Source organism: Berghia stephanieae, chromosome 3, assembly GCF_034508935.2.
Source record: "Berghia stephanieae isolate SIO BIC M18660-M18661 chromosome 3, UCSD_Bste_1.3, whole genome shotgun sequence".
NCBI lineage: Eukaryota > Metazoa > Mollusca > Gastropoda > Nudibranchia > Aeolidiidae > Berghia > Berghia stephanieae.
Genome location: NC_088362.1, coordinates 69,502,863 through 69,526,256, shown reverse-complemented (window position 1 = coordinate 69,526,256; position 23,394 = coordinate 69,502,863). Strand labels below are relative to the sequence as shown.

At 35.6% G+C, this 23,394-nt stretch overlaps 1 protein-coding gene across 6 annotated transcripts in view; it reads left to right on the top strand.

The window, feature by feature from the left end:
* Positions 1 to 600: 600 nt before the first annotated feature.
* The window catches only part of LOC144968315 (xaa-Pro aminopeptidase 1-like), a 56,596-nt gene continuing 33,802 nt past the window's right edge, over positions 601 to 23,394 (top strand). For 2 of the 6 annotated variants that reach the window (XR_013644565.1, XM_078906556.1), the window contains exons 1-3: positions 614 to 697; positions 983 to 1,210; positions 22,650 to 22,711. Coding sequence is in view for 3 of the 6 variants with exons in the window: in XM_078906556.1 (XP_078762682.1) it covers positions 1,171 to 1,210; positions 22,650 to 22,711 (102 nt within the window). In the remaining 3 variants the exon portion in view is untranslated. Of the gene's footprint in view, positions 751 to 982; positions 1,211 to 22,649; positions 22,712 to 23,394 lie in introns of all 6 variants that reach the window. The other 4 variants (XR_013644567.1, XM_078906558.1, XR_013644566.1 and 1 more) reach the window with 3 other exon arrangements.

Sequence of the window (23,394 nt, the reverse complement as noted above, 5' to 3'; positions counted from 1 at the left end):
GGTGGTGGTGAGAATAGGGTGGAGGAGGAGGAGATTTGACGAAGGAGGTGGGGGGGGGGGGAGAAGAGGGAGGAGGAGGAGGAGGATAAGTACGAATACGAATTCGAAAGAAATCTGAAAAGTACTCAATACACATTTACTTTTGCCGAAGGCAAGATGACATAGGACGAAACGACGTGCACATATTTGCAGGTCTGATAACCGAACGATATTATGGGCTTGATTTAAGATTGTTGTAAAAGACAATATTTTGTTTTGGATTGAGACACTAATCAGCCCATAACAATTTAATTTGGGTTATCAGACCTACAAATAATTGCACATTGTTTTGGATTGAGACACTAATCAGCCCATAACAATTTAATTTGGGTTATCAGACCTACAAATAATTGCCCATTGAACAAAACCGACCTCTAACTCTTGAGGTATGTCTCCACAACGATATCCTATGTCAAATCCATTTATCATAATGTGATATGGACCAACATATTTATTATTAGTGCCTACTCTCAGTAATTTTACTGGTGTAGCCCCGCCCAAATAAGGTTAACCATAGAGATCTATAGCAACGATACAGCCACCACTGTCGTGCTTCTCATCATCCCCGGTATAAAAATCATTGTAGCTTGTAGTCATGGGTCGTATTGTGAGGCAGTTGTCGAGGGGAGTACGTTAGCAAAGGGCACTGCAATATTAGGTGAAGTGGTGTATACAGATGGTGACAACAGCGTAGTCTCTACTCTTCAATTAGTAACACTTTTGTGTCTCTATTCTTTAATAAGTAACACATTTGTGTTTCTACTCTTTAATAAGTAACACTTTTGTGTCACTAGTATTATCTTACAACCTTACTATATTGAAACGGTCAGTAAATATTTTTAAAAATCACAATAAGGTGTTCGGAGGACGGTTTTGTCGTAGGTATCATATCTATAATTCATTCCATTTATTTCTTTTTGTTTCTATTTTCTCTATTTAATAGATTAAACAATAACGGCGACAGCTGGGAAAGTGCTTGCAATTCTTTTCGTTCAAGGATTGTGTGTCACAAAACTCGGTAAACAAAGATAGATAATTTAAAGGACTAAACAGAATATTGATTGCAGTGAACAGAGAAGACATTATCTACCCTGATTTGTGCATCCTGTTGTTTTGTTTCGATACTTCAAGATGGCCAGTGTATCTGCTTTCACTGGCATTTTCCTTGCAGGTAAGGATGAAACGACAACCTTGTGTTTTTGATTTGTTGTTTATTATCCATCGACGTGAACATATTATTTGTAAATCTGATGATCGAACGCAATTCTGGGTTAGATTTGACTATTGAAATGGACAACATAGTGTGTTGGTTTCGGAATATTTTCAATAAACAATGAGCACATAACATAAGTTTGAGTTATCAGACCTTCAAGTAAGTGCACGTCGGTGACTATCTTTCTTTTTATATCTCACCATGCGCTGACAAAGCTCATTTGGGTTGATGTAGCGGCCCGGGTTTATTTTTTTCTTTCAACACGGTACTAACTACTGTACACCGACAAAGCATAATATTTTGGATAGAAAGCTTTACCTACAATCACCAATCGATTCAGATGTCCCTAACTTGCCTAAAAGTCTGAAACCTGAAACTTCATTTGAAGTCTCGGGTTTGAGACTTTTGACAAGTTGAGGAATACCTTTTATCGATCGATATTAGTTGTAGTAAAAGATTTCTGGCCAAAAATACAAAAATTGGATTTGTCAATGTGCGACATTATTATTATTATTATTATTATTATTATTATTATTATTATTATTATTATTATTATTATTATTATTATTATTATTATTATTATTATTATTATTATTATACTATTCTCTTGTGAACTGCATTAAATGTTAACCTATGCATGTCCTTTTCGTAATTATTTTGTTTTAAATATTCGTTTGGTAATACCTATATTTCAAATTGTTTCCCAGGTCCATGAAGGCCTGTTTGGCTTGAGTTATTCTTGCTCGTATGTCTCGGTTACATCTTCCATCTGTTGTCACTATTGAACCTAGGTATTTAAAACTTTCTACGTTGGTAAGCTGCTCGCCGTGAATTGTTATATTGCAGGTGTTGTTGTTTTCGGGGTTTTTCTGTATTACCATGCATTCTGTTTTGGTGATATTCACTTCCATTCCCTTGGCTTCACTATCTACTACCACTTTGTCAACAATCTTTTGAAGTTGGATTTCTGATGTTGCAATGAGTACCGTATCGTCTGCGTATCTTATATTATTTATGTTGTGACCTCCTACTTTTATTCCCTCCATATTATTTATGCCCCTCATGATTGTTTCTTGGTATAGATTAAACAGATCTGGTGAGGCAACACACCCTTGACGGACTCCTTTCTTAATAGGAATGGAATTTCCTGTAGAGTTTCCGATTTTGATAGATGCCTGCTGGGTGTAGTATAATGTTTGCATGAGTCTGAGGTCTTTCTCATCAGCGCCAATGGAGTGCAGTTGTTTTAGTATTTCTTCGTGGCGTACTCTATCAAAAGCTTTTTTGTAGTCGACAAAACAGAGGTATAGTGGGGTCTGAACCTGTATAGCTCTTTCACTTAAAACACGGAGGAGGTATATTGCGTTCCTTGTCCCTCTGTCAGGTTGGAATCCATATTGTTCTTCTTCGGGGTTAATCTTATTCCTTAGCCTGTTGATAATTATACGCAACAGTATTTTGTTGATGTGACTTATTAAACTTATAGTTCTAAAATTTTCGCATCTGACTGCACCTGCTTTCTTTGGTATTGCTATGAAAATAGGGTTACAGAGATCTTCTGGAATTTTCCCAGTATTGTATATATTGTTGAATAATATGTGAAGTTCATCAATTGCTAGATCTCCTAGGCTTTTTAATACCTCTACAGATATTTCATCAGGGCCTGTTGCTTTACCATCCTTCATTCGTTCCATGGCATGTTCGGGATTAGATTCCGAGTCTTGAAGTGCTACGTGTGGCCAATCTTGTTCTACGGATGCGAAAGCTGGACTACAAATGCAGAAACACAAAAGAACATTGAAGCTTTTGAAATGTGGTGCTTGAGAAGGATGCAGAGAATATCGTATACCGCACACAAAACGAACGAAGAAGTGCTAAAACAAACATACCAACAAAGGAAACTAATGCCCTTAATAGTGGATCGACAACTATCCTTTTTCGGACACATAGTAAGGAAAGATAAGAATGAATACCTGGCAAGTTGTGGAAAAATACCTGGTAAACGCGCCCGGGGGAGACAAAGAAAAACACTCATAGACCAACTGAAGGGCTTCACCAACCTAACAATCCAAGAGCTGTTTGAAAAAGCAAGAGACAGGGAGGAATGGAGAGAGATAATTCATGCAGTATCCGAAGCCTGGACCAGGCATGGAACCTAGAAGAAGAAGAATACCTATATTAAATTGCAGAAAATACAGTTTAAGTAAAATCAAATATAATGTGTAGACTATAACCCTTTTCAAACAATATGTGGATCACCACTACAAACTAGGATCCTCGAGTTGAAAATGTTGCTATAAAGTGAATTGAACGTTAAAGTAATTACATTATTTTTCACTTAAAATAAATTTATTCATTATTTCCGATGATGATGAAAATAATTTTTTTAAGTGAAAAAAAAAGAAAGGAAGATATTTCTAAAAATACTGAAAGTAAATAAGAATTCATCGTATCGCATCGTTTTCCAATCCACTCTAAAACCTTGAAATGCTCTTTGCAGCTTTAATCCATTGATACTTGTAAAATATTCATTTGCACAAGCTGTCTCACTTTGTTAAATGATGCAAATGACTGTTCATATATAGATAATATCTTTCAAAGTTATGATATAATCAACATTCATTGTGAATTTGACAATTTTCGTTACATTTCGCAGTATCTGATATTGGATAAATATGTAACACGCAAAAAATTAAATATAACCAAAAATGATAGTACGATTTTCTTTATCAACATTGGTTTGATATGTCAACTTTTTTACAATTACGATTTTGTGTTTTATACAAGTAGGAATTAAATTGTAAAACACTTGAGAAATTACACTGAGAGTAAATTGTAGGTTCTCTGGAGAAGAAGAAATCATTGGCTATTCTAATTATTTTTAACGCATATTTCTGGCCAAATCGGATACAATTTTCTCATCATTTTGTTCTGTCACTATTCTTATTGCCATTGCCATACCTTTAAAAGAAAAACAACAAAAAACAAGCCCACATTTTTAACATTTTGGCCAGAACGTTCGTCCTTCAAACATCAATCGATAAAATTGACCGTCATCAAAAACTCTCCAACCTAGAATTTCTGAAAGTTCCAGGTTTGAGAGTTTTTAACAAGATGAGTGTCATTTTAATCGATCAATAGTTTTTAGCCAAAAGTTTTAAAATGTGTGTTTGTTTGTTTTTAGAGTACAACAGGTTTTAATCATTTAACAATGAGATCGATCTTCTTTAAAATCATAATTTCTCTCAATGTTTATCAGGATTTTTACTTTAAAAGACTGCGACACATGAAATGTGCAGGAGACTTTATATTTAAAATGATGATAATAGAAAAACATTCTTCCTAAACTCGTATTGCCCTTGTTAGTTTTTAAATAAGCAAATTAAAATAAATCTTTAAAAAAATGAAAATTCCTTTTGCTCGATACCACGAGGTTCTAATTCATGAGAAGACTGATTAACCCAAGTGATGGCCGCAAGTCAGCGCGCAAAATGATTTGTAGAGAATTAGTTTACTTGAAATAAAAAGCGGTATGCCGCATCATCTCGATCCCCCTACCCCCTACTTACGTTGTTTATCAAAAAGTTGAAACATGACTAAAATTTTTAGATGCGATCATTTTATTCTGTATCGTTGTGTCAACAATTTAATTTCATATTTTTCAAAAATGTATTTACACGGTCTTTTGATGTCTCCATCTAAAGATCTGAAAAAAATGTGTTTGAATGAAACAGTGTCGGGCAAAGCATAAAGAAATTTGCAAGAAAAAAATCGATCCAAAACGAAAAAAAAATTGCATTTTTCTTTTTGCTTTTTCACTTGTTCAAATATTTATCTTACACCAGTGCGGGCTTCCAAATTAATCATTTTAAAACTTTTAACCCGACGTGTACATATATGCAGGTCTGACATCCGAACCCACTTATGGGCCTAGTTTAACATTGTTGAAATGGAAAATATTTTACCACAAAAGCAGTAACAGCGATGCGATTAGGGGGTCAATAAAGCCTGAATCATTATATAGCGGACGTATCTCTAGGTGAAAATTGACACTGATTAGAGAGAAAATGAACTGTAAAATAGTTCTAAAGACTTTTTAAAAATTGAAATCCATGTAGCATCGTTCTTTAACTCTCACTAAGTGCGGTTGTGTGGTCTTGTGGTAAGGCACTCGCCGCCGGAACGTGCTCAAAGCGCTTTACAAATGGTCCCTGACCAACAGCAACTCGAAACATGCAGAACGAGAGATTGCGCCTGTTAGGTGATATTACACTTTTTTTTCAGACAGAGACAACACTGTCAACGGCCAGGTTCTCATTTTACACCTGAGCACGGTGAGAAAATATAGAGTCTTTTCCAAGGACTCAACTATGCGCCGAGCGAGGTTCGAACAGAGCACCTTCCAATCCGAAAGCGAGTGTCATACCACAAGACCACATAACCGCATGAAAAGGCTCTTTTCTCACATTATCACCTAACTTAGGTGTAAAATGAGTACCTGGCCGATAACAGCGTTGTCTTTGTACGAAAAAAAATTGTAATATCACCTACCAGGCGTCGTGTCTCGTCCTGCATGTTAAATCTTGCTAATGATTATGGACCCCTTTGAAAGCGCTTTGAGCTCAAGTTGTTAAAGCCCATAGACTGGGTGGGGTTCCTGGCCTCCCATAGTGGGCAGGGAGGCACTTACTATGTCTTCTATCCTCCTATATCTGTTTTCCAACTTTCTTTCTGTCTTTGTCATGGAATGAGATTACTTGGTTTTGTCCTGGCCTTGGCAGGATACCCTGGCTGAGAGGGAAACAGTCAAATGTATAGTTAGTTTCGGGAGATGTTATTTATTTCCTTGTAAATCATCTCTCTGTTATGTACTGCTATTTTGTTTTATTCTTAACATATGATTTGTAAACATTTGAGTGTATTCCTCTTAGTGGGGACTTATGCTGGTGTCTGGATGAGATTTTAGGTGATATCAAACTAAGTACACTGATAGTGAGCTCTTGGAATCTTCAGCTGTTCCCTATCTGAACCTTTTCCCCTTGTCTTACTTTTACCTCAAGTTCCTTTAATTGTACTTCTAGAATGTTTTTACTATCCAATTTTCTTCCTTTTCACTGGCGCTGTTGCAAGCGTCTTAAAACGCTTAAAAACATAAACATAAAGCCTATAGAACACGGCATTGTTTGTTTGTTTTTTTTTTTTTTTTTAGCGGTTAAAGGATTAAATCAGCGGAAAACACTTTTATTTTAAACAATTTGTCCAAATGACAAACATTGACATGGATGGCTTGGTAATTAATTTACATAACGGTGTTATTTAGTTGAGATAACCCCCCCCCCCCCCCCTGTTTCCCCATGTCATCTTTTATGTGTCGATATATGTATCTCGCTCTCCCTCTCTCTCTCTCTCTCTCTCTCTCTCTCTCTCTCTCTCTCTCTATATATATATATATATATATATATATATATATATATATATATCTATCTATCTATCTATCTAATTATCTATCTATCTCTCTCTCACACACACACTCACACGTTCACGCACACACCCACACACACACACACCCACTCTCTCTCTCTCTCTCTCTCTCTCTCTCTCTCTCTAGTGTATAGAGAGAAGGGGGAGATACGGAGAAAAAGATAGAGACTGAGAGATAGATAGATAGATAGAGAGAGAGAGCGAGAGAGAGAGAGAGAGATGTAGAGTAAGGGAGCGAGAGATGGGGGCTTTCACAGATATAGAAACATTCATACTCTCTCACTCTAAACACAGGTTAAAATGCATTCACATACTCACACTCACGGACACACACAAAAATACACACACTATCTCTTTCTCTCTCTTTAACACGCACATACACACACACACACAGACACACGTACATATATATATATATATATATATATATATATATATATATATATATATATACATGTGTTTGTGTGTATGTGTGTGTGTGTGTGTGTGTTTTCTTCTCTGTATTAATTAACTACTCATGTCACGTCAAGTAAGTGGTTTGTCAATGCGAAAGTATGCATCCTTGATATCTAAAAGTCCTTTGCCGTCTCATTACAATATTCTTACATACTAAATACATTCTGCCAAACTTTGACAGAAGACCTTTATTCACAGCAATGTTTTATCTACATTATATTAGTAACCACATACCTCCCGTACTTTGGGAAAACTCGTATTTAAACTTTTGGCCAGAAAACTCGTCTTTCAAATATCGATCGATTTAAATGACCCTCGTCTTGGCAAAAACTTTCAAACCTGGGACTTCGCGAATTCCCAGGTTTTAAAGTTTTTGCCAAGATGAGAGTCATTTAATTCGATCGATATTTGAAGAACGAGTTTTCTGGCCAAATGTTTAAATACCAATTGTTTTCCAGAGTACGGTAGTTAACTGGTTAAAGCAATCAAAATTGCTGAGATCTATGGATTACGAATCAGGCATTTTTGGCTCAGTGATACGGCCACATTATTAAACCTTTACAGGTTAGGTTCATAAAAAAAAAACAAACAAAAAAACAAAGCTGTTTGGTTGCATCGGTGTTTACTGCCCTTTTTGTGAAAATGGCCCTGCCTGCAGTTATAATCAGATACCTGAGTGTAATTAATAAAAAGAACATGAATGAAAATAACAGAGAAATTAAATTAAGTTGCTATTGTGTGTTCCGCGAGGTAATGTAAACATCCCCCTTCATCTTTTGGCCATAATAAAAAACCTTTCCTCCATATCATTATAAAATTGAAAGATCAAAATGATTTCAACCTTGTCAACGAGTTTTAAATATGAGACTTTTTTTTCTTTGAGTTCAGACTTTTTGGTAAGTTGAGGGTCATTTAAACCGACCATATATTATTATGAAATAAATGTTTTCTGGCCAAATGAAAAAAAAGTATTTTGGCTTTTAAATGGTCGTGCTGTGAACCATTCCATAACACATGTTATTTCGATCTTCATTCGTCCATAAACACACTTTTGGTAACATTTTTATATTGTACACAATAAGCTTTTTTTGTGACAGATGTTTACATTGATAAAGCAACATATAAAGACAATAATAATATAAAACCACTGAATAAACAATAACAATGGCATTTTAATTGTGAGGTGATTTAAAAGATTTTGTTATTTTATTACATTAATGTCTTCTTTATACTCAACCAAATTTGTTGCATTAAGTATTAAATACATACATTTTATGATAAAAGATTATTTTCGAGTTTTGCTTCTCACATCTGGAATTTGCTTCTTGGAGAATGAGGAGAGCTCTAAAGCAAAGCTAAAACACTTTATTTATACTTTTAATATTTGCTGCTTATGTGAGTAAAGCTGCTCTCTCTCTCTCTCTCTCACTCTCTCTCTCTCTTTCTATCTATCTATCTATCTATCTCTCTCTCTCGCTCTCTCTTTCTCTCTCTCTCTCTCTATCTATCTATCTATCTATCTATCTCTCTCTCTCTCTCTCTCTCTCTCTCTCTCTCTCTCTTTCTTCGATTCGATCACTTTTTGGTAAAGGTAACCCCTTAATTCACGAAGCAGTGAGTGGGTAGCAAGGTATGCTAGTCGTGGCGGAAAGTGTATTAGAGTTACAACCTATCTAATGGCCGTAAGTACCTTGTTGCTGTCCGTAAATGTTAGATAAAGAACAAAGAAAGAAAGAGAGAAAGGAAGGAAGGAAGACAGAAGAAGAAGAAGAAGAAGAAGAAGAAGAAGAAGAAGAAGAAGAAGAAGAAGAAGAAGAAGAAGAAGAAGAAGAAGAAGAAGAAGAAAATATTTAAGGGTATATCCCTCTTTCAAATTTACCATTCGAATCATAAGACTACCCTAGACTTATTTTTAAATCAATCGCATCTTGTCGGTTGGCACAACGAAAGGAGAAAAAAAAAGATAAGGACCAACATCTAGATGTATCTAGTATATTCATCGAACCCGGTTTGTCTGGTTTTGACTTTTTAAAAGCCATGTGTTCAAAACACAAAGGTCAAAACCATCTGTCAAAGTGGTCAACGTAATTATGCCATCGTTGTTTGTTAAACCTTTTGTCATTTTGGTCAGAAAACAGTTACTCTAAAAGTCAGTCAATTAAGAATTTGTCTGAAAGGGTCAAATCTCAGACTTCTTGATAAATTCCGGGATTTAGACTTTTCGACAAGTTTGGGGCCATCTAATACAATCAATATTTGAAGTAAAAAGCTTCCTGGCCAAAACGTAAAATATATTTAATGTGGTTTTTCAGATTACGACTGTATTAGTTAAGTGTAGAAATACTTAAGAGTGGGTCAGTGACCTACCGAATGAGGCCCCTTGACTAACAACACACATATTTACACACGCCGGAAAACAATAAAACAAACAACGACGTCTTGTGTAGTGTGGTGTTTATTGTACCGGAGTCATTTAAGAATGAGATTTCACCTAAATGAGCAGATAACTACAGGTCATCTCTATTATTTGAATTGATGTGTAGGTGTCAAATTGAATGTTCGAAACTTGTAGTACATCTTGAAACATGATAATGAACGGTTTTTGACGAAAATATGTATTTCTATCTAATTTCAAATGGGCCCCGATACTTCAGGATTCGTAGAGCGCTTACCTAACAAGCAAAGGGACCAGCGTCGGTCCAGGGTAAAGTCAAGTTTGTATCTGACCTTTCTGACTATGAGTGGTTGGATAACTGGGTCTGTTAAATATGTCAGAAAGCACTTTGCGAATACTAGCGCCTTATCACTAAGATAGCAACTAACTGTCATTGTATATTTAATCTTACAGAAACGGAGATAGACTCCTACTGCAAAGGCATTTGGGCTACAAAATGGGATTACTGTAGAAAGAACATTTTAGAATCCCTAAATGTTTCCCAGGTGGCCTTGGAGTTGAATCAGTAGAGCACACTCACGGGCAGATGGACCCGATACTTCTCTATGTGCGGCTATGTGGTCTAGTGGTATGACACTCGCTTTCGGATCGGAAGGTCCTGGGTTCGAGCCTCGCTCGGCGCATAGTTGAGTCTTTGGAAAAGGCTCTTTACTCACATTCTCTCACCGTACTCAGGTGTAAAATGAGTACCTGGTCGTTAACAGCGTTGTCTTTGTCCGAAAAATTGTAATATCGCCTGACAGGCGTCATGTCCCGTCCTACATGTTAAATGTTGCTGTTGACCAGGGACCCCTTGTAAAGCGCTTTGAGCACATTTTAGTGGATGTTGCGCTATATAAAAGCTCAATTTTTTTATGTTAAGCCAATTTAGCCCGATCTATCCACCCAGCAGTGAATGAATTGCGGGATCATATGTGTCAGTGCATGACGTAATCAGCCGGAAGGTGAAAATTTTGGATTTCCATTTCTTTTCATTTCTGAAGCAATATGCTCCCCGGAGCATTTTAATCTTTATTTGAAGTAAATCGGGTGATTTTATTTATCGTCAGATGTATGGGAAAGGTATCCAGCAACTTTTCTCAAATTTCATACTTTTTCAACTTGATTGCAGTAAAAATATTTAGAAGTGAAATTAAGCTTTGATATTTCCCAAAGATGTACAAAAAGGGTTGATTTAATCATTTATGACAAGAACTCATTTTGGATAAAAATTGACATTCTAACTAAACTTGGCAATATCTCAGTTCAAACCTTTTCACCATCCGACTGATTATGTCATTCACTGTAACATATTATATCGGACCTAATAAAATCATTCTACGATATACTTGCATCCATTTTAGAGCACAACGAGCAATTATTATTATAATTTAATCTTTTAACGCTACAAAAACAAGGATAAAAAATGCATTGTGGCTCTGAAGGACTTCCAAGTTTTTTCGGGTTATTTATAATGAGCTGAACTCTATGACATTGTGCACCGTTATAGAGTAATGTAGGACCAGAATGAGTTAACCTGAAATTCTGCCGACCACTACGTCTCGCTGTCATGGCACGAGGAATTTTATTTGCCGGGAAGTTTTTTTGGACAACTATTCTGGGGGGAGGGGGGCGGGGCTGTCAGTGAGACCAGCATTCCATAGGCCTACATAATTACATCTCTCCAACGATAAATCATATAACATGTCGATAAACCTTGTTTTTGCTGGAAGACACTATAGCGAAAATGGTGTAATAATATATGGTTACATACGGAATAGTTTTTCGTATCGTATTGTTAAGAGCTAATAGGTTCCTAAAAACCTTTAAATGCTCTGTGTGTAAGTTTTATGCATAGATAGAATTTATCAATTATATAATTAGTTTATTATATTTATTTTCACCATCTCCCTGGTGTGCCATTAAGTTAGCAGGGAAACGTGACATCTGCATACTTCAACGAAATTAGAATGTAAAACAATGACTTCTTTGCTTCAGATTAGACATGGGTTTAAATAAACTGAAAAGTAACGTTTGGTGCCAAAGCACATAATATGTAATATAGATTTCAAAAAATAACATTTCCTTTAATTGAATTTACCTTTATGGCTTATTCGAATGAAAAACTGGAATGATTCAGGAGTCAGCCGCATGACAGCGCCGCAAATTGAAAATATGTCGAGGTGACTTATCCAGCCCCAAGAAAAAATTGACCTTTAGCTCCTTTTTCAATGAGGGCTGGAATGGAGTGAACTAAGCTCTACGTGTTGCTGTTGGTCAGGGACCCTTTGTAAAGCGCTTTGAGCACGGTGAGAAAATGTGAGTGAAGAGCATTTTCCAAGGACTCAGTTATGCGCCGTTCGGAGCGGGACTCGAACCTTGAACCCTCCAATCCGAAAGCGAGTGACAAACCACAAGACCACATAACCGCATTACTACTCAGTGTACGAAGTTGGAATTGTAGAATTTTCTATAGGGTGTAGTATTTATTAATGAAATACTCTGCCGTTTACACTCATGACCCGTAACATTGTTGACAAAAAATATAATGTAATAGCTTCAAAGAAAGTAAACATCGATCACGATGCGTTTCTAGCCAAAATCCTTGATAAGTCAACAAAAAGTCAACAAGTAAAATATTTCACGGTAACACACAGTACGCGAGGCGCTCTCAGGATGAAAGAGCTGTCTTACTGTTTGACCCTAGGCGCACATATTTGCCGGTCTGATATCCGAACACAATTGGATTCATTAGTCTGATGTCACGTCGCCCAGCAACGGCGGCATTGTGGTTCTAAACAAAGAAAATCGATACTTTTTATTCTTCATGCTGGCTAGAACTTTTCATATGTCTTGTGATCAGAATGTGTAAAAGTCAAAACATGATTAGATTTATAATGTTTTTTCCCCTCTGAATACGCTTTTATGCTCGTCGGATAAATATTTCGTTTAGAGCCAGTTACTAAGTTACCATGCGTCATTACGAGGGAAGTGACGTTACGACTGTTGAAGTTGAAGCGTATTATTTTATGATTTAACATTGTTCTAATCGAGAGTATTTTGAGTTGGTTTGAGAGTATTTCCATCAAAACACAATAAGCCTCAAAACTGTAAATGAGTACACTTCGGTTTGACCGCATAAGAGAGAGAGAGAGAGAGAGAGAGAGAGAGAGAGAGAGAGAGAGAGAGAGAGAGAGAGAGAGAGAGAGAGAGAGAGTGTGTGAAAGAAATTGGGACCGTTTAAAATTGTATTGGAAGAGGAGTGAGTAGTTCAATTGAGTAACCGTGGATACATTTGAAATCAGTAGATTTTCAATGCATTTAAACCTTCTGTTCCCTATTGTATTAAATTGTAAAGGTGTGCATTGTGAATTAAATTTGTTGTGAGGATCGTATTATTATAAAATCCACACATTTATATTTATGTTATTATATTTGTTCGAGCAATGTAAACCACTACAGATTTTCCATTTTATGGACAATAAAGATTTATTACTATAAATGGACAAAATATCATCACTATAAATTTTGATTTTTTGTACACCGCAGACCTAACATTCGGTCCGGTTGGAGTTTGTAAATCACTACACCCGGGAAACAAACATCATCATCAGACTACTTTAATAATACATCTTTCCGTTTGTAAAATATTGTCGAAATTGTCATGTGCTGAGCCATATCCGTCTGACCAAAAAATGACGTCAAAAAGATAAGTCTTTGGCCGCAAAAGAAACACATCGTGAATTGTATTCTATAGTTCAATCAATGGAATCACTTGTTTCCTTGACCACTACTGCTAACGACAACTCACTAGACGGTGCACAAACTAAAACATGACGTCAAACTATAAGTCCTAGAGGGTTCTAGTGTCATGTTAAATCTTAACGATGGCTACGGTCTAATTCGTTGGTGTTTACCTAGGTTACCTCTATATTTTCTACTAATATTAAAGGCATTCTTTGTAATTGTTCTTATTGTAGAGATTATCATCTCAGTGATGATGGCTAACTTAAAACATGTGCAGTTTTCAGTTTACCTTTATTTTAGAGTGGACTACAATTGCCAGGTTTCTATCATTATTTCCCGCCATTACATGTACAAAACGATTTTTGTAATACAAAATAGGAATTATGCTTTATATATAGGAACGAAGACATGATCATGAAAAATTGCTATGCCTGCGCTTACAATTTGAATTAATCTGACCAGTTACCGTGGTGCGGTTTATGTAACCAAATTTACAAAAGCGTCCATGAAACAGTCTTGACATTTCTTACTTTGAACAACTAGATACAATGATAAAAGCATCGATACTGATATCTACCATGTATCATATTGCAGTAATCAAACTCACAATTTGATGGAAACTAAGACTGCTGCAATTCGTCGGCCAATTAGGTCTAATAGGTGCAATGTTAGTTGTGTACATAGAGGGTCTATGTAATATTAATTCTTTACAGAATATTTACTAAATATTGATCAATTTTTAATCGAAGTGAGGGAAAATATATTATGTAATACAGAGCCTTGTTTGTTTGTTCTTCAGACAAAAAGATTTTCTTCCAGTGAACAACGCAAAAAATTGATCGGCCCACGAAAAGTTTGGCCTTTCTTGACAATCTAGTGATATCTGTGGGTCTAACCGACGTGAAAATATTTGCAGGTCTTATAGACAGAGGCAATTATGGGCTCGTTTTAATATTGGACAATATTTTGTGTTGGTTTGAGAGTATTTCCATTACAGCAATGAAACCAGAAAGATTTGGAATATCAGACCTGCAAATAAGTGCACGTCGGCTGTAACATACGAATACAACACGACAGTCGTAGATAGTTATTGTTATCTTTGATGCAACTTTACAATTTCGATATTTATTCTGCTACAATTTTACAGTCTTGTTTTCGAATCTATGTCATTACAACGACAATATCTTAGAAGAGGCTAGAGCCGACGTGAACTTATTTGCAGGTCTGATGACTAAAACAGTTATGGTCTCATTGTTGTAATGGAAATACTCTCAAGAAATCGGAAAATAGTGTCCTTTACAACAATGTTAAAACGGGTCCATAATAACGTCTGGATATCTGACCTGCAAAATATGATCACGTCGCTTCTAGCGGTTCACGTTGCTTGTATGATTAACCTAAATAAAGGCAATGGCTACATTAATGATAAAGACATTGAAATGGTTGTAAAATCCATATAAGATTATTTACATATCCTAATAATTGTAATGCTGAATGTACACAGTAACTAGAATCACGGGCTGTAAAACTCTCTAGTGCGTGAGGTAAGAATGACCATAAATGTAATTATTACTCCATAAATCAAGGAGAGGGTTACAGGGGGAGATAACAGAAGTTATAGTCTCCCTTCTCTCAAGTAAATTTATGTCGACTACGATTTAAAACAAAAAAAATGTTCATTGATTGGCATAGATAGATCAATTATGTGAATACAGTCGTGCACAGCAGGAGTAAGCAGTTGTGGTAGTGGTGGTGGTGGTGGTGATTCTGTTACTGCTGCTGCTGCTGTTGCTCCTGTTGTTGTTCTTGTTGTTGCTGCTTCTTTTGATAATGATGATGATGATGATAATGATGATGACTATTATTATTATTATTATTATTATTATTATTATTATTATTATTATTATTATTATTATTATTATTATTATTATTATTATTATTAATGCTAGCACGTCTGACCGGTAATCAGAGGGTCTGAAGTTCGATCCCCAGTCGAGGTCGACTGATTTTTTTTTTCTTCTTGTATTTTTCTTTCTTGCTTTGTCTGGTACCTTTCATACACACTTGTTCAGTTCTTTTGCTTTCGGTTATCACATTGATTTTACTCCTTTTAGTCTGAATGTATCCCGATTTTGCTATGATATCGGAATGGAAAACATTTTATTATTCTTTGAAATAAAAATTAGAAGTCTGGAGCAATAGTATACACATATCCATTTTTATTAATAATACATTTTGACGCCCTACATACCATAATGGCCATACTGGTAAATCGGGTTCCTCACTATAGGAAATGAGATTTAGCAGAAGAGTAGCGTCCCTTGATTGGACGTCACCTATAGTATGTGACGTCACCGGCGGAAAAGTTATTAGAGAGAGAACGTCATGTTGGTTGTGCGCATGCGTCTCTCTCTAATAACTTTTCCGCCGGTGACGTCACATACTATGGGTGACGTCCAATCAAGGGACGCTACTCTTCCGCTAATCTTATTCTCTATTGTTAACTCTGCCGCACTCCAATAAAAAATAATAATTAAAACAAAATACGTATTTTAACATTTTGTCCAGAAAGCTCGTTGTCCTTTAAATACTTCAAATATCGATCGATTAAAATGATTCTCATCATGTCAAAGCTCTCAGGGCTTGGACTTCAAGGATGACTTTTCTGGCCATAATTTTTTTAACGTGTTTTTTCTTTCTTCAGTTTACGGCAGAAATGAACGGATGTTTACAGCATCAGAATGACTGGATCGGCAATAAAAAATAATGAGTGTTTTTTGGGTTTTTTTAACGCATTAATTTCACCAGTTTACCTTTCATAGAAAGACGGATAAATAAATGGATATATCTACATAAAAAAATAAACAGTTATGAATGAATGAAATAATAAATGAATAAATGATAGATAAAGTATTACATAATCTTCATTACAATAAAAGTATACCGACCTCTTTGTGTGAGCAAACGTCATTTCCATTACAATCATTCGAATTTTCCACCCCAGTGGGAATAAAATATGAATGGGAGTCATTAAAACGGTAACATTTACTATTTATTTAGCTAAAAATAGATACTATATTTTTTCTATTTTAGTAGAACACACTGAGCCATTTATTAATTTTGAATTCTGTTGAATTAATTTTTATCAGCATTCTAATTAATGAACTTCGGTTTAGACGATATATATATATATATATATATATATATATATAATTATTACTATCATCAATCATCATCATTATCATCATCATCATCATCATCATCATCATCATCATCATCATCATCATCATCATCATCATCATCATCATCATCATCATCATCATCATCATCATCATCATCATCATCATCATCATCATCATCATTATCGTCATCATCATCGTCGTCGTCGACCTCGTCGTCATCATTATTACTACCATTATTAAAATATTATTATTATCATCATCATCATCATCACCATCATAATCATTATCATAATCATTATAATTAATAACTTTACTACTACTACTACTACTACTACTACTACTACTACTACTACTACTACTACTACTACTACTACTACTACTACTACTACTACTACTACTACCGCTACTACTACTACTACTACTACTACTACTACTACCGCTACTACTACTACTACTACTACTACTACTACTACTACTACTACTACTACTACTACTACTACTACTACTACTACTACTACTACTACTACTACTACTACTTTTAGCACTACTATTATGATTTTAATGGTCTCAGCATTAGATAAAAATTTGATGTACCGTTTCCATAACATCGATTGAGGAGTTTTAATATTACATCTTTTGGTGCCAAAAAGTAATATTTCATATTTCTGATAATTTTCACTGTTCTACATCTTGTACACCCGACACAATCCTTATTTAGAAGACGTGTCACATTCAACGACATGACGGTTTCATGATAATCAGAATATTTCTACTGCTCCATTCATTTCCTTCGTGGAGTTCATGGCGGTGAAAAGATCATCCTGCCGCACTCAGAAAAAAAGATATACTTTATAGATTCTGGCCAAAAACTTTGTCCTTCGAACAGAATCGATTGATTAAAATGACGTTTCATCTTGTCAAACAATCTCAAACTTTGGATTTCTAGTGTCATAGTAATCATTCGACATTTGAAGGACAATTTGAGCTTGAGATTTTATACAGAGCAATATCCACTAAATGTGCTCAAAGTGCTTTACAAGGGGTCCCAGCCAATAGCAACATTTTACATGTAGAACGAGACATGACACCCGTTAGGCGATATTGTAATTTTTTTTCAGACGTTGTTAATGGCCAGTAATGGTGAGTAAATAGCCTTTTCCAAGGACTCATTTATGCGCCGAGCAAGATTCGAACTCAGAAATCCCCCGATCCGTCATACCACAAGACCACACTGCCGCATTTAAGGACGACTTACTATTTTGTCTCCCCCCCCCCCCCAATAAAAATGTATGTGTTATTTTATTTTCAAAGTACGACAGTACTCTGTAATTTGTCTTTTATGTGGTACCTTCGACTTAAGAGCTGTTCAAATAATATAGAGTACGCTTTGATGGTTCACTTTGTACCACTGGCCTGGTTCTAGATTTACTTCTTTCAAGATTTCGACTTTCTTTCAAGAGTTAGGCAAACAAGATTTGCGCCTTTGTTGTGAGAGGAATTATTGTGTAGAAAGTTGCTCGACAAACAGTACATAGACGTCTACCTTCAACTTTTATTGTTTTCCTGATCAAAGAATGGAATTTATGGGTTATTAGTATCGTCGCGACAATGAAGCGTCCAAAGAACGTCTTTTGCGTGCTCAATAGAAGATTAAATAGTCTTTTAGTCAATGTATTTGTTGTACCAACTTAAATAAAGAGTTTAAACTTTAATAATAATAATAATAATAATAATAATAATAATAATAATAATAATAATAATAATAATAATAATAATAATAATAATAATAATAATAATAATAGTAATAATAATATTAATAATAAATAGCCATTATAGCGCTTTACCTCGTCTAAACGGCCATTAAGCGCTTTACAGTGATATCAATTTAAATATACAAATAGATAAACAAATAGATCATTAATCGACTCCATTCGAAACAAGTGGCTTTTTAGTTTGAACTTTAAAGGTTACGACAAAACAACAGGCCATACCAGCGCCCCCCCCCCCCCCCTTTCTTTTCCCGTTAAAAGGGTTTTCAAATTGATTAATTTACGTCTCTGTAATAAATCCTTACCATAAAAAAAAAAAGAATCCTTCAAACCCACTAGGCCCATCGAGCTGGACTTTATCTCGGTTTCTGTAGCCTGAGAAGGGCAATAACAATTGGTTTTTACCCTTTGGATAGGACAGGAGTCTCGACCACCAACTGAGCTATCGGCACCCACTAAAACAATACCATAAATTGCTCCTTTCCTACGTATACTTGTTTACAGGTCTTATAACCCATGGTCTCATTGCTGTAATGGAAATGCTCTCAAACCAACGCAAAATATTGTCCATTACAATTATGTTAAATCAAGCTCATAATTGCGTTCGGCTGTCAGACCTGAAAATGTGTGCACCTAACCTCCTCCTTTCCATTCCTATTAAAGTCCTTGCTCTTTCGTGGACAATTCTTATAGATCAGTAAAATTAGGTGCACCAAACGTAAACAATAACAAGTTGCTAGTGATTTCCGTTAGGGACCGGAATAATTTACGCACAATATAGGTCTCCCAATTTTGTAGTTTGAGTTGTAGGCAATACACTTTCAGTATTGAAAATATGTTTACATAAAATCTAACAGTTGCAGAAATGATAATATAACGCTAAATTATTATGAAAATCAGGCTCCGAATAATTCTCGTTTTGTTCACACCAGCGCAATAATTTGCTCTGGTCTAAAAATAGATAGACGTAACTTTTGATAAATTTTACCTTTTGTTCCATAAAATATCCATATCTAGACATTATTTGATGCATGATCGAGTATTTATGAATGTGTTGCTTTTGCCACCTAACAGCCAAATTTTAAAGGTTATTTTTTTCTATTATTTACATTGGAACGTGAGCTGTCAAGACAGGAACATGTGGTTTGCCATGTGCTTCTCGACCTTTGTTTACGTTTGGGGCACCTAATTTTACTGCTCTATATGAAGTCTAAGCCAAAAGAGTAGCATTCGATATTTTGAAAAATGATCATTGCACACCTTCTGGTGTATTTATATAACTTGTCAAAAGCAAAGCGAGGACGAGAGACGCATGCGCACAACCAACATGACGTTCTCTCTCTAATAATTTTTCTGCCGGTGACGTCACAGACTATGGGTGACATCCAATCAAGGGACGCTACTCTTCCGCTAATCTCATTCCCTATTGGAAATGTGCATTTTATTGTTCACATCTAGGTGCACATATTTGCAGGTCTGATAAACGAATGCAGTGTTGGGCTTAATTTAAAATTGTTATAACTAATGGACAATATTTAGCGTTGGTTTGAGAGTATTTTCATTACAACAATGGGCCTATAACAATTTGGATTATCAGACCTGCACGTCGACTCACATTTATTCTACTTTAATTTTTAATTTTATCAATTACTAGATACTCATTCACACGGGAATCGGATAGGATGTATAATGAGTATAACATTTTTAAAAATGGTTTTATCTTATTTCTCTAAGTTAAGGTAATAACTAAAGTACAATTTACCAAAGTACCGATGAACTTTCCCCTATAAAAATAAAGAGTGTGGTAGTAACTGTAGTAGTATTAGCACGAGTAGCAGCAGCAGCAGTAAGAGTAGTAGTAGTGTTGGTAGTTGTAGTAGTAGTAGTATAGAACCTTAGAGACATAAGGAGTTTATTCCAGTTCTCATAGCTGTTAAATTTACAATATCAATTGCTTGCTATCATTTTCATAGGACACTAGCCAATTGCAAAGTACTTTCCGCCAGATCTGACTCCCAGCTATTAAATTGTTAAATTGACACGGAGCGGTAAAAAAATCTAACGGCGTCAATAATAATATATTCTGGTCCTTTTGACTGTAAGGCGAGGGCTCGACGACCTGAGCTATCAACTTCCCCAAAGAAAGAGAGGGAATGCATTCAAATTGTTTGAATACGTCAAGGAGGAGATATCGTTTCCATCCAGGATAATACGGTCTCTCTTCAAGTGTGTGTCAACAAAGTCATCAACCACAGCTTTATACACAATATTATAGGATCCACGTGACAATGAAATACAAGACTGAAATACAAAACAATGAAAATTGGGGAGGAGTGTCTTTATTGACAAAATAAAACACACAAATGATAAAAGGGCGACAAATATCTTTTACATGACGACATCTAGATCCATACTTTTGTTTAAATGTATGCTTATACTTTCTTTTATTATTTCACACTCTTGTTACCCAAAAGGAGATTCATCATAATTAAAGGAGAAAAGACTCTAGAGCACTACACTGCTCTTTTCTATTTATCCAAACAATTTGAAAATTTACACGAGGATAAAGTTGTGAACGCTTGTGAACTTGCATTCATTTGAAAAGCAATTCAATTTCTATTAATATTTGGCATTTCGTAATCCATTTCAAATGTCATTGTGGTTTTTAACTGAACATTTTAAGAAATGAAAAAGTATAATTCGTGACACCATAAACAAAATACAACAGTCAATGACGTCATAACGCTATTTATTAATCCTTTACTGAGGGAAATATCCTGCTTTAATCTCACAACATTGCCATCCGGAAGTATAAATGACCAAAACACAAAACTATGTATGACCTTAATCGTTTATAGTCTTTAATACAGTTTAGTGAGAATTACTCGTAAACACGGATGGCAAAAACAATAACAAAGACCCGAGTGACGTCAACTTCATAATACTATCTATAGATAGTTCGAAGATGACGTCACTCAGGTCTTTGTTGTTGTTTTTTGCCATCCGCGTTTATGAGTAATGCTCACTGAACTGCATTAACCTGACTATAAACGTTCATGGATACAGACAGTTTTGTGTGTTGGTCCGTTATACTTCCGGATGGCAATGTTAGGAGCTTCTTTGCCAAGCGCATACTATCTATAGATAGTATGCGGTATGCGCTTGGCTAAGAAGCTCACAACATTGCCATCCTGAAGTATAGCGGATCAACACACAAAACTATGTGTAAATTTGAATATTTAGATTGTGTAAAACATTTTAGTGACAATTGTTCATAAACATGGATGGCAAAAAAAAAAAAAAATAAAAAAAACAATAACAAAGACTTGAGTGAGGTCAACTTCGTTCTATCTATAGATGACATGTAGAGTTGGTTTGAAAGTATTTCTATTAAAACAATGAGACCATAATAATTTGGGTCATCAGACCCAGTAAGAGAGAGAGAGAGAGAGAGAGAGAGAGAGAGAGAGAGAGAGAGAGAGAGAGAGAGAGAGAGAGAGGGGGGGGGAGGGAAGGAAGAGACAAAAAAGAAAGAAAGAAAAATATAAGAGCGAGTGAGAATGTGTATGTGTGTGTGAGTGTGTGTGTGTGTGTGAGACACACACATACACACACACAGAGAGAGAGAGAGAGAGAGAGAGAGAGAGAGAGAGAGAGAGAGAGAGAGAGAGAGAGCTTTCCTTTTTTACAACACAAATTTTTACATTTTAAAATCAATAATAAATAACAACTTTGTGGATTGTCATACCTGCAATTTATTATATATTATAATATGATCATACGAGCTTGATCAAAATAATAAATACAAACGTTTATACAGAGCATTCCCTTTGGTTTGCCATTCTCAATGAGCTTTACAATGCTTCATGTATTACACCATCATGCCATTGAATGAACATTTCATTTCACACAGTACACGTCTTGTGCTTGACGTACTTTTTGTATAAGCACTCATATAATATCGCCAAGCTCATAAGCAGATTCTCATTCGAACCTGTGCCTGGTGAGGTATTATGTATAAAGTGCCCTACTCAAGGGTACCACGCCCGGGGCCAGAGTTTTGCGATCGGTGTAAACTATCCGGTAACTGAACGTGCTCGTTATCGCTTAATTGTGCTATAAGGCGAGAAACCGGACCGCTTAGCCATCGACTCCAAATTAAATAGTAAGTATAGCTTCAATCTATAGTTCTAGCCAGCATGTAGAATAAAAAAGTACCGATTTTCTTTGTTTTGGACCACGATGGTCGCCGTTGCTTGGCTCTCTGACATCAGACGATTGAATCCACTTGTCATAGTGTCATTTTTACTTCTTTCTGTCATTTCCAGCCCTTGTGTACACATGCAGTGCCACCACCATCGCCAATAGGACAGCTTGTGGTGTCGGAGATGTAAGTAGCCTTAACTCTCTTTTTACCGACCATTTTCATGTTTTTTTCCCCCTTAAATTTCAGACCTACTCAACAATGAAATTAATACAACTTGAAGCTCGTATATATAAATAACAATGGGAAATTGAATGGAAACTTCAATTTCATAAACGAAGACAAATAACGTGGACGTTTCAGGTTTCCCCTTTATCAACAAAACACGATGAATGAAAGACTAAAGACGAATGAGAGATGTGAAAATGACGTTGTTAAAATGAATAAACAGAACAACGATGGAACCCATCTCATTCGCCTTTAGTGCTTCATTCACCGTGTTTTGTTGATAAAAGGGAAACCTGAAACATCCACTTTATCTGTCGTCGTGTATTACATTGAAGCTTCCATTCAATTTCCGATTGTTATTCATACCTTCTCAACACAAAAATATATTTTTTTACACTCAAACTCAAAGGCAGTAGGCTTCATACTATACATACTTTTGTGCAGCGAAATAAGCTTTAGATAAGAATAGTAATTTCTTATAAATATTTCAAAGATTTATCTTCACATTCTGTTCTGTAAAATACAAGTTTGAATATGAAAAAATGTTAATGGTATCTCTCGTTTCAAATGTGACGATTGTACTATAGATAGAATGCGCTTGGCCAAGGAGTTCACAACATTGCCATCCGGAAGTATAACGG